Source organism: Orycteropus afer, unplaced genomic scaffold, assembly GCF_000298275.1.
Source record: "Orycteropus afer afer isolate SDZICR_OR568_19922 unplaced genomic scaffold, OryAfe1.0 scaffold00234, whole genome shotgun sequence".
In the NCBI taxonomy this organism is placed as follows: Eukaryota; Metazoa; Chordata; class Mammalia; order Tubulidentata; family Orycteropodidae; genus Orycteropus; species Orycteropus afer.
Genome location: NW_006921821.1, coordinates 4,417,632 through 4,429,557, shown reverse-complemented (window position 1 = coordinate 4,429,557; position 11,926 = coordinate 4,417,632). Strand labels below are relative to the sequence as shown.

General features: G+C 40.5%; 1 protein-coding gene across 1 annotated transcript in view; it reads right to left on the bottom strand.

The window, feature by feature from the left end:
* Nucleotides 1–234: 234 nt before the first annotated feature.
* Nucleotides 235–11,926, bottom strand: part of LAMA1 (laminin subunit alpha 1) — a 227,631-nt gene continuing 215,939 nt past the window's right edge. Inside the window, exons 57-63 of the mRNA XM_007949015.1 lie at nt 9,638–9,750; nt 6,198–6,387; nt 5,474–5,632; nt 4,763–4,916; nt 3,123–3,256; nt 960–1,182; nt 235–395 (exon numbers count right to left, since the gene is read on the bottom strand). Of these exons, the coding sequence (XP_007947206.1) occupies nt 235–395; nt 960–1,182; nt 3,123–3,256; nt 4,763–4,916; nt 5,474–5,632; nt 6,198–6,387; nt 9,638–9,750 (1,134 nt within the window). The remainder of the gene's footprint in view (nt 396–959; nt 1,183–3,122; nt 3,257–4,762; nt 4,917–5,473; nt 5,633–6,197; nt 6,388–9,637; nt 9,751–11,926) is intronic.

Genomic DNA, 11,926 nt, shown 5'->3' with positions numbered 1-11,926 from the left:
ATAATTAAAAAAAAACTTAAAAGAGAAAGCCAATTAATTAAATGTATGTCTTGAACTATTTAATAGAGGTATTTGTTGTACACATTGTTTTATTTTAACATAAGCACAATATTTTTCTCGGGGAACATGGAACCTGAGTTGGAAATGAAATCTGAAAGGCAGAGATTTTAATTCACAAAAGTAACTCTCCTCAAAATATACCCAATGATTCCCAACCAAAGATTTTCTCTGAATTCAGGGCTCGGCCCCAGGACAGGAATGAGGGAAAACCCCTTGAAGGTGGAAAGATTTGCTGAAGTCATAGGATTGTACTTGTGGGCCCTTTGACAGAGTGAGTTTCCTCAAACAGCCTTGGAATGAGGTGTGGCTGGTCAGGCAGTTCTGCTTTACATCAGCTATTTGGGAAAGAAGGAAGAGAGGGTAAATCTTGCTTAATTTTGTTGAAACGGCATAGATTGCACAATAGAGACAAAAATAATGTCAAGGTTTCTGCATCAAAATTAGAAGAATTTCTTTCCACATTCGTGGCTTCATTCAATAGTGGAATTCACAGGAAACTTTTAATTATAAAGCATAGTTATGTTAAAAATCATAAAATAAATGTTTATATTATTTTCATTTGTAACAATTACTTGGAACAGCTGAAATATATGATTCTAATCCAAAATCAGTGTGAGATGATAAGACCCACATTTGTTCTTGAAAATGATGACCTATCCTCCTCAGTAAAGCCACCAGCTTACTTTAAATCAGATCCAATGTTCTCACAGTCTTATATAAGGTTCAACTTATGTGTGTAGATCATTTTATTTTTTCTAAGAACTAGATACTTGAACTAGCCTTTCTAAAGGAAAAGGATTTGTCTCTCAAGCTATGTGTCTTCTTCAATCCTTCTTTACCTTCCTGAACTAAGACTCTGCTCATTGGCAGTGAAAGGGCAGAGCAGGTAGCATACGTACCAGGATAGCCACCAACATAAATGGGATTGTTGGTGTCTGCCGAGGTGGACTGGGCATGTGGACTTTCAGCACGAACTGCATTTCCATCAACAATCAGAACCACTTGGTGTTTGCTTTTGTTAGCTTGAAGTGTATGCCATTTCCCATCACAGAGAGTACTGGTAGCTTTGGGCTCATATGTGGCTGTTATCCTACCAGCACCATTGTTCACATGAAACAAAACCTAAACACACAACAGACACAAATAAATAGCTTCGTGATTTTTTTCCTTATTTAAGAAACATAAACCAAAAAACCAAACTCACTGCCATCGAGTCAGATCCAACTCATAGCGACCCCTCCTTTGGTTTCTGAGGCAGTATCACTATGGAAGTTGATTGCCCAACCTTCGTTCCGAGGTGTGGCTGGTGGGTTTGAAATGCCAGCCTTCTGGTTAGCAGTCAAGTGCCTTAGGCACTATGCCACCAGAGCTCCTTTAAGAAACATAGTCCATTTGTATTATACTCTTGGAATGGATGAAATTGTAGTATTCTGCTAAAAAGGAGGGCTAACTATTACAAAACAAACAAAAACAATCATTCTAAAAAGTTTTCTCTTGAAGGATCCTATACTACTCTTAAAATGTTCAAAAGGGCAAATGGCCACCTCCATGGGAACAAGCCTGGGCCACTCTAAGAAACATCCTCACAGTATGTTTGATGCCTAGGATATCCTAGAATAGGGGGGACAGGATCTAAACTCTTATATCCAACCTCTTGCCCTCTTCTCATATTCACATCTAAACCAAACTGCCTTTACATCATATTATCGCCTCTCTACACTGTGGTTTATAGCCCATTTTTTTCTCACCTATACCATAACCAAAGGAGCTCTAGTGGTTAAGGCATTTGTCTGCTAACCAAACAGTCAGTGGCTCAAACCCACCAGCTCCTCTGCAGATGAAAGATGAGGCAGTCTACTTCTGTAAAGATTTACTGACTTGGAAACCCAATTGGGGTTGCTATGAGTTGGAATCAACTCGATGGCAGTGAGTTTGGTCTAGTTTTTGTATACCATAAAAGAATTTTGAAAATCTTTGTATCCACTTACAAATTTTTATGACATCTCTAAAACTTTATGGGAAGTGTAATGACTGCCAACAAAATGTAATTTCTGAAATATTTTACATTTTATCACTATTATTGGCTGGTTACTTATTTTTAAAAATTTTTTTTTAATGGTTGCCCAAGAGTTTATAATATACATCTTTAATTTTTTACAGTATTCCTTCAAATAATACTGAGCAGCTTCACATAAAGGGAAAGAACCATAAACTGTATATTTACAACTCTCCACCCACCCTACACTCATTCTTTTGCAAGGCTTAGATTTTTTTGTGGTACCGCTTGCTGTGGTAGGGCATCATAAGGGGATCAGTACATGTGCTTCACAGATGCTATTAGCTGGCATTAATTGACACTTTCAGTGAACCTATCAGCTCCTATTGTCCTGAAAATGGGGCATTGATTTGAGCAAGATGCTAGCTAACACTGGGGGAGGCAGGGTGAAGCATGCATGGGACCTCCCTGTATATTTAATTGCAACTTCTTATGAATCTATAATTATTCCCAAATAAAAAGTTAAATATATATTGAGGGAGAGCTCTGGTGGCGTAGTGCCTAAAGCACTTGACTGCTAACTAAAAGGCTGACAGTTCAAACCCACCAGCCACTCCTTGGAAGGAAGATTAGGCAATCTACTTTTGTAGAGATACCACCTCGGAAACTCAAGGAGGGGTCGTTATGAGTCTAAATCAACTCAGTGAGTTTTTTTTAAAATATATATATATATATGTATATATATATATGTGTATATATATATATATACATATATATATACATATATATATATAGGGAGGATGGGCATCAGTGGACAACCTACTCATTGATGGTTCAGAAAAAAAAAATATCTTTGTACTGTAGGTGCAACTTTGCTGTAAATTCAATTTCAAACTTATGAAATTTGTTTTAAACAGCCTTTTAGGATGATCTGTTTTAAAATATCTATTGACCTTTTTGTCCACTCCATTAAAGTAGATAATTAGATCTAGGTATTTTTACTGTTTCTCAACTGCTCTGTCTGTGACACTGAGGTGCAGGGACCCCATCAAGATTAAATACTTACCTTGCCACTGACAATCTCTAATCCAATGGCATCCACTCTGGCGCTGCTGATCCCCAGGAGGACACCATTCATTGAGGAGGTACGGAACTCGAGGCTGATGTTTACATCTGACCGGACTTTGTAGCCCTCTTTCACTGAAATACACAAGGACAACACAGAGTAACAGATGAACCTTGCCTCACCCAGGATCATTCAGCTCGCAGGGAAGCTGTGGGCTGTGCATTTCTGCTTCTGACTGAGGTTCAGCAGACTTGGTTCTAGCTTTTCCTCTGGATCCAGGTCATCACCAAAAGAAAGTCACTTCTAACCTCTGTATCTGTAAGATGAATGATGTTTTTATAGAATGGCCATCACATGCAACCCACTGGGAAAAGCTAGACTAGACCAAGAACAAGCATGTCCTTTCAACCATTGCCTGATAGGCACTTGGCACCCTGCACAGGCTTGCATTTTGGATGGGTACCAATGTTCCCTTGCTCTATAGATACTTTCATATTTCAACAGTCTTCCCTATATACTGATGGAGGAAAAAAAAAAAAAAAAAGCACAGAAAACGAAAAGACCCAAAATATAAATAGGATTTGATCATATAATCCCTCATCATGTATCTGGAGGTTCATTTTATTTTGCCAGTGTCTACACACTGGATATCTCCATTTACTGAATGTATCAGTCAGAGTCCACATTAGGATTTTTAGAAGTAGGAGTTTAAATGAGAGAATTTTCATTCAGGTGACTGAGAAGTCAAATAGGGGATATTAGCAATAGCAGGTGGTGCTTCTTATCCCCAGGGCTGAAGGAAAGTGGGAGAAGGTAGTGATAGCGGAGCTTGGAATCCATGAGGGAGGGGTTGCTCAGCAAAGGCCAGAGCTCTAGCCAGGGAGTGGCTTCCTAGGCCACCAGAGGAAGTAAAGAGTAAAGAAGAGATGTGTACTAGCTTTTCCCTTTCTTCCACCTCCCAACCTCTGCCAGAGCCTTCCTAGAAGCCACAGGGCAATGGAGCCAGAGAAATATTGCTCCTGTGGTAGAAAGCAGAACAACGGCAGAGAAGAGCATGGTTCTTTGTACAAACAGGAAGCTAACTTGCAAATCAAGTATATAAAATGGGAAAGCAATAGTCAGATACATTACATAGGCCAGTTCTAAGTCCTGAGGAATTTATATTCTAAGATATTTCAGAGATTTAAATTCTATCTCTTAGAAACTGATTTTTTTCAACAATCTAAATGGAGTTAATGTCTTCATGAAATCTGCCTTGTGTTCAACTTGCTGGTCTATATATTTCATGTGGCTAATTTTTATTTCAAAGGCCATTAGGACTTGGACAGTGAGAGTGTGCCTTACATAGATTTGGGGACAGGACAGATGAAGCCAGCATCATGTGTCTGCCCTCTGCCAGGAGTCACACTACTGCTGATGAGAGGAAGGGCTGTCAGGCCATCTGGAGTGCACAAGAGGTGAGGAGGCTTTTACATTAAATGCCAAGAAATTAGAATAAACTGGGACACTTAACTGGATGTGGTATTCCTACAGCCTTGCCGAGTCAGATCTTGTCTTATCATATAATTCTCGGACGCATATCCTCTTAAGAGCACAGGCTGATTCCAAAGGTTTCTTTTGAGACTGTTGATAATACTTACCAAAAGCAGCATATCCACTTCCTTCAAAGAAAGTTCCTTCCTGGGCCACAGCATAGCACTTGTTTACTGCAAAGGTAGACATTAGGCTATCCTTTTCCAGTGGTTTGCTGTTAATGGTCACCTCCCCAATGCAGGCAGGGATGCTGTGGGTAATCTGAAACAAATGCCATGTTAGAGTAGATGGGGGTGATTATACTACCAGGGCAAGGACACATTGTTTTCCCCTATACTTCATCACAGTTGACTCGTTCATCAAATTAAATTAAAATATTATCTTCTGTTCATCAAATTAAGTTGCTACAATACTTCACATGAATGTCTAGTTCAGAGCTACCATTTGAGTCTTTTTGCTGATAATGCAGTAAAAGTGTTCTCTATTATTTCAATTAAATATTATGGAAAATCAAGAATGCTGAGTTTACTAATCTATAAATATAAATGTGATGGCCTTTCCTCATTTGTACTGCGACTGGGCAGCTGAAGAAATGGAAAAGTCCATTAACTAATAGGCAGGAAAGCCTGGGCAGGCATTAAGGGGAAGCCACAGAACACAATCTAGGGACATGGTTTGAAAAGACATGCCTATTGTAGCCAAGCCCTGGTGCAAGCAAGGCAATTTAACCATAAATATGTGAAGAACTACTTCTCTGCAAAAAATAAACATAATCATACTAAAGGTAAAATGGGCCCTCATACAGAAAAGATGCTTACATTTCCAATATTTTTGGCCTTGTACTCAGCAGGAAGGCCTCCCAGGTAGAACTTTCCTTCCACATCCAATGTAGTACCATCTCCCACTGTGGTCACCACTGGGGATTCTACACTGTCAACAGTCATGAATCCCTTTCTTTTAATGTACTCTGTTGTGACCTAAAACAAAATTATAACATCCATGATTTTTAAGGAACCCGATGAAGCATTAACAGATGTTTCTTTGCAACACCTGGTAAATACAGTTGTAAGAACCTGAACTAAATTTTAAAGGATGGGACAGGGTTTCACTCAATTGGTATTGAGAAGAGCCTGACCCTGGCAGAAGTGAAGACACAGGCTCTGATAAAGCATGCTTCAGAACAGAACATCTTCCAGAGTCCTGTTTATCAGAAAGCAAATTCCATGAGCTCAGTTCTGGTCTGTCTGTACCACGGTGGATTTTATTTATATCTTGTCAAATAGAGGGCGTTTTTGGTACCTTTCATTCCTTCTGAATGAATATTTTTACTGAGGGCAGTAAATACTGTCAAAGCCCCAAGGGTACTTTAGGAAACAGAAAAAAGCTCCTGCCTTCATGGAGCTTATACTCTGTGGGGAAGATATCAGACCAGAGCAGGCTAGACATCCCAAGGGTTCATTCCAGCTCAGTGAAATGGAGTGAACAAAGTGAGAGGTCGAATAAAACTCAGAGCATCTGATCACAAACCTCTGAAAAACATACCGTGTGCCACTGGCCGTCATTGAGCAGTGTGGGGTGCGACACCTTTGTCCTGCCTTTGCCAAGGTCAAACATGAAATGGAGGTGGCCCCCATGGAGCTGTAGTGTGGCATAATCAACCTGGTTCTGATGAGCCATGTAGTAAATCAGACCATTGGAGGCAAATGTTCGCAACCTGAGCTGAACTGAAAGCCTGAAAGAAAATAAGAGCTCAGCATTCAGGAAGAAATCAGCTTTTACTCTTAATTTTTAACATAACCTCAAAGGGAGAACTCAGTATTTCAACATTTATATATAAAAAAGGAAGTGGGAGGAGAGAGATTCATTCATTCATTCATCTGTCCATTCATTCGACATGGTCACTATGTACTGACATATGCCAGGAACTCTTCTAGGAGCTGAGGATAAAGCAGTGAACAAAAGAAGAAGATCCTATCTCTCCTGAAACTAATATCAGGAATATACTGGAGAGTTCAGAGTGCTGGGGAAAGAGTGAAGATTGGATTAAGCAGAGGAGAACTGGTGGCTATACAGAGTAGTTAGAGCAGGCATTTTTGAGAAGATGATGCTTCGGTTCAAATTTGAATGACAAGAAGGAGCAAGCCACACAAAGCTCAGCAGCCACACGGAGCCTCCATTTTCTTTTAGAGCAATACAGAATATATTGGAGGAAGAGCTTAATAATGGTTCACAGCCAAGCTTCTGCAACAGTGACCATTTCCACAAATGTGGAAAGAAGGTTGAATCTGAGAGGTATTCCCTTAGAAGGAAGTACAATGTTACAAATACACAAAAGAACAGAGAAAAGGAGATGTGGTTGGACCACAGTAGGTGAGAGGGATTTTAAGTGCAGTGGGAAGTCACAGGAGAGTTTTAAGAAGGGGTTGGGTGTGGGTGTGGTTTAATTTACATCTTTAAGAGATTCTTCTGTCTTATGTGTGAAGACTAAATTGGAGCAGGCAAGAGTGGTGAGCGGAGATGGAGGGACCAGACAGGCAGCTGTTAAAATAGTCCAGCAGATCCAAGATGGTGGCTTAGACTATAGGGCAGTGTTAGTGGAAACGAGGAGGAGTTAAACTAGCTCTGAAATGTTCTAGAGGAAAAAACAATAGGATTTACTGATGGAGTAGGAAAGAAAACAATAAAAAATAACCTCTAGATTCAGGCCATGGGCAACCAGGTGAATGCAATGATGTCTATGAAATGGCAAAGACCAGGAGAGCAGCTTTGAGGAAGATCATGAATTCTCTTTTGGTATATCAGAGTTGAGGTGCTTATTTACATTTACATGGGGCTGTTGAATGGCCAGTTGGTTATACATTCCAGTGTATGTCAGGGCTGCAGGTGGGCATTGGGGCATCTAGTTGGTACTTAAAGTTATGAGACTACAGAAGAATACGTGGAAGAGGCTTTGGGACTCTCTCTGCTGGAAGAGAAGACAGCCAAGAAGACTGAGAAGGGCAGGCAGAGAAATACCAAGAAAACCAGGAGAGGACTTGAGTGGCCTAGTATAAGTAATGCTGCTGAGCATCCAATAGAGAAGGCACCATGAGTGTGGCCACATGTAGGTCTTAGATAACGCCAAGGAGAGCAACCTGTGGAGTGAGGGGGCGGCTGACAGGATGGGCAGAGTTGAGGATGACAGGTAAGGAAGGGGCAGACAGGTGCTAACAATAACTCCTTCAAAAAGTGTTACTGTGAAACAGAGTCTGGATACTGTGTATGTGTGTGTATGGGGGAGCACAGTGGAGAGTTTCTGTTTGAAAAGTCAGAGACTGATAGGCAGTATAGCATAAAGATTAGAGCCATGGACCCTAGAGGCACACTGCCAGCGTTTGAATTCTTACTCTACTTCTCACTGACTGTGTGATTTTGAGCAAATTGCTTACCTTCCCTGTGCCTCAATTTCCTTAATTGTAAAATGAAGATAATAATAACAACTTCCTTATAGGATAATTATGAGGATTAAATTAGTTATGTTGAGGTAAGGTCATCAGCTGAGGTACAAACAGAGGCTGTGAGGATGTATAGGAGTTTAGAAATATGAAAAGGAGCTATGAATAAGTCATTATGGGAATTAAAAAAATGAACATACTAAAGAAATCTAATTGACTCCTGTGTAGTTTAGAGAAGGTGCTCTGGTGATATAGTGGTTAAGGCATTTGGCTGCTAACCAAAAGGTTCATGGTTCAAACCCACCAGATGCTCTGTGGAAGAAAGATGAGGAAATCTTCTGTAAAGATTTATAGCCCTGGAAACCCAATGGGGATTGCTATAAGTTGGAATCCACACAATGGCAGTGAGTGTGGTGTTTTGGTTCTGGTAGTTTAAGGGCCCATCTGATATGTGTGGTCATACATTCAAAGTTCAAACCATCAGGAATGAGATATGCATTCTCCAACTTTGTTCACTAGTTTGGGTTCTGCCATAGAGAAAGTAGATTTATGAGTTACAACTGAAGAAGATGAGAGGGTTAAGGGAGTTTGCGAAGGAACACATAATAACGGCATGGAATCTTTCTGGGCAGGAGATTCATTAGAATGCGAGCAACAGAAGACAGCTGATGGAAAGGGTTAACCACTTAGAGGTCAGTAGAGAAGAGAGCTAAAAGGATGAGAAGGAAAAGGCTAAGCAATTGGATGCTTAAAACAGAATTTTGGAGATGGGTGGACACTTATGGAGAGTTAAGAGTATGGCTATAGAAAGAGGTGCTAAGGAGAAAGTGGAAAAGACTTTTGATGGGTTGAAATCTGAATATCAGGTGTTGGGTGCCTTCTGAGCTCATGGAAAATGATGGCAGGAGGCATAGGAAAAAAGGCACTGAGCCAAGCAAAGTTTGAAGACAGGTGACCGGGGTGGTGATTCATAGATAAAAGTGACAAGGAGGTAGAGGCTGAAGGCATGGACCTTAGAGAAGCTGGAGATGTGAAGGAGGAGAGAGGAGAAATGTGAAGCTGGGAACCTTATCTAGCCAGGCCTTGTAATTTGTAGGGTATGATATGGCTTCATGATGATGGATGTTGGGGACAAATAGGCATCAGGGCCGAGGGACCATTCAGAGGTACAGGTGTGGCATAGGAATCTGGGGGCACAGTAGAAGAGTTTGGGTAGACAATTAAATCAGGTCAGTGAATGTTTAAAAGAAAAAGAGGGTGGAAGTCCAAATAATGATAGATCTGGGAGGCTTGGGATTCTGGAAGAAAGACTGATTTAGGTAGACTCCTATGTGCCAGCCATCATCAATAAGGGTGAAGACAAGAACAAGAACCTCACATTAACCTATTTCTTTGCCTTCTCATTGCTGCCATTTGATTGTAAGTTGAGCACTCTGTACTAAAGAAGATCACAAGAAGCTTCTTTTGGAAAAGATTCTGTTACTGAAAACACTTCCCAGATTCATGTAGCAAATAGATGCCTCATTGCCACGATAAAACAATACCCACCTCTTTCTAACAGCAGACTGATCGAAAGGAAACACAAAATGGCTATTCTGTGCCAGGCCAAATTGATGAGCATTGGGAACAAAGTCCGGGGCTTCATCCACTGTACATTGTCCCTGAAAGAAAGGCACAGGGACACTCAGCCCTCCACAGCCAGACCTCATTCATAATGTATATGTTTCCATGACAAAAAACATCTGAGAAGCAATCATCTCAAACACCAACAACCACAAGTCCTGTTTACACTCATTTAATCTTCTCTGGTTGAAATAATTCAGTGAAGCTATCCCTTTATTGCTCTGGGAAGGCAATTTGAGCTTCTTTGTTTCATCTTAAACTGACTCGGATTCACTTAAATTCATAAGGATACTGGAGCCCCTCCCACAAATTCTTAATTAGGTTTGAGGGACAAAGGCCTTGCTGTGCCCTTCGGGGATGGCTGAGGACAGGACTCTGGGAACCACCCTCAGAACAGAGCAGCGGTGGGAGCCCCAGTGCCCAAAGGTTACAGGTGTCTAATTCCACACATAGAGAAGCCTGCAGACAGGCTTATATATATCTGCTTAGATGCTATGGCAGAGGTTCAGAACCTAGAGAAGGTGCCTCGGCACTACCAGGTTGGCTCTACAGTTCCCTGCTCATTCTGAAAGCACAAGTCCAGTGAGAACACAGACTGTTTTCTGGCCAGGAGGCAGCAAATGCTATCATCAAAATTGTTGCAAATTCAAACATTGGCCCTGCTTGTAAGGTACTACTTTGTGGGTCACTGAGCCATCATCCAAATAATTGGAGTGCATGCTTTCAATCAAGGAAATATGAAAATTAAAAGAGAAAATAAAATGAAACATAGAAGTGACTGCCATTAAAAATACTTGGTCAAGACAAAGGAGGCAGCTGTCCATGTAGGCAATTAGCCGCACATTCCATATCCTACTCCTATTCCTGACTCTCCTTCCTCTGTTGCTCTAGGTGCACAGAGACCAATAGACGTGCTTTGGATAGCTATTAGCAGACTTTTAAGACACCAAGAACTAACCAGTGAACCAGGAGGTAGAATACAAACCAAAAGCCCACTGTCATCAAGTTGATTCTGACTCAAAGTGACCCTATAAGATAGAATAGGAATGCCCCATAGGCTTTCCAAGGCTGTAAATCTTTATGGAAGTAGACTGCCTTAGCTTTCTCCTGCAGAGCAGCTGGTGGGTTTGAACCTCTGACCTTTTGGTTAGCAGCTGAATGTTTAAACCACCACACCACCAGAGCTCCTTAAGAGATAGAATAGACGTACTATATACATTACATATATATTACTAGGCCAATTAACTGAGCTGTCTCATGAAACCAAGACTCTAAACCAAATCCCAAGAGATGTTGGGTTGTACTTAAGCAGCCTCGGCAGTTGCATTGTTGTTGTTGTTGTTTTAAATATATCTGCCATGAGACCAGAAGAAATGGATGGTGCCTGCCTACCATGAGTGAATATTTTGATCAAAGATTCTATAGAAGAATCCTGATCAAAAGCAGGGTAAATGCAGAACAGAATTTCAAATTCTCATGGAATCCAGAATTTATGGAGTCATGGAGGTTAGATAAACTCCCAAAACTATTGCTCTGAGATCATCTTTATATCTTACACCAAAAATAACCCTTGAAGTATTCTTAAAACCAAACAATAGTTTAGTTTAACTGGTGGCATAGTGCCTAAGGCATTTGACTACTAACCAGAAGGTTGGCGGTTCAAGCCCACCAGCCACTCCTTGGAAGGAAGGTTGGGCAATCTATTTCCATAGTGATACCACCATGGAAACCAAAGGAGGGGTCGCTATGAGTTGGAGTCAACTCAATGGCACATAACACCACCAACAACAGTACAGGATAGCTTCCTTGATCACTGTCTTCCTTTAAGATCTATCTATGTGGGATGAAATTGACAATAGCAACTTGAAAGATTAGATAGGAAACTTAGGGGACAGTGAGTTTATATTAATGTGGGAGGAACTCAGAAAAGGAAGGTGAAAATGGTTGTACAACTCTAAGAATGTAAATTCATGCACTGAATTGTAAATGTAGAAACTGTTCAATTGGTATATATTCTGCTGTGTATACTCTCAACTACAACAATAACAACAAAAATATTATAAATGAAATATTTTGTCAAAACTGGCTTTTCCAATGTAAGTCAAATCTTTCATTTTTTATTTTTTTTATTAGGATTTGGGTGAAGATTTACAGAGTAAATTCACTTTTCATACAGCAGTTCACATATACTTTGTCTCATGTCATTGACCAAAA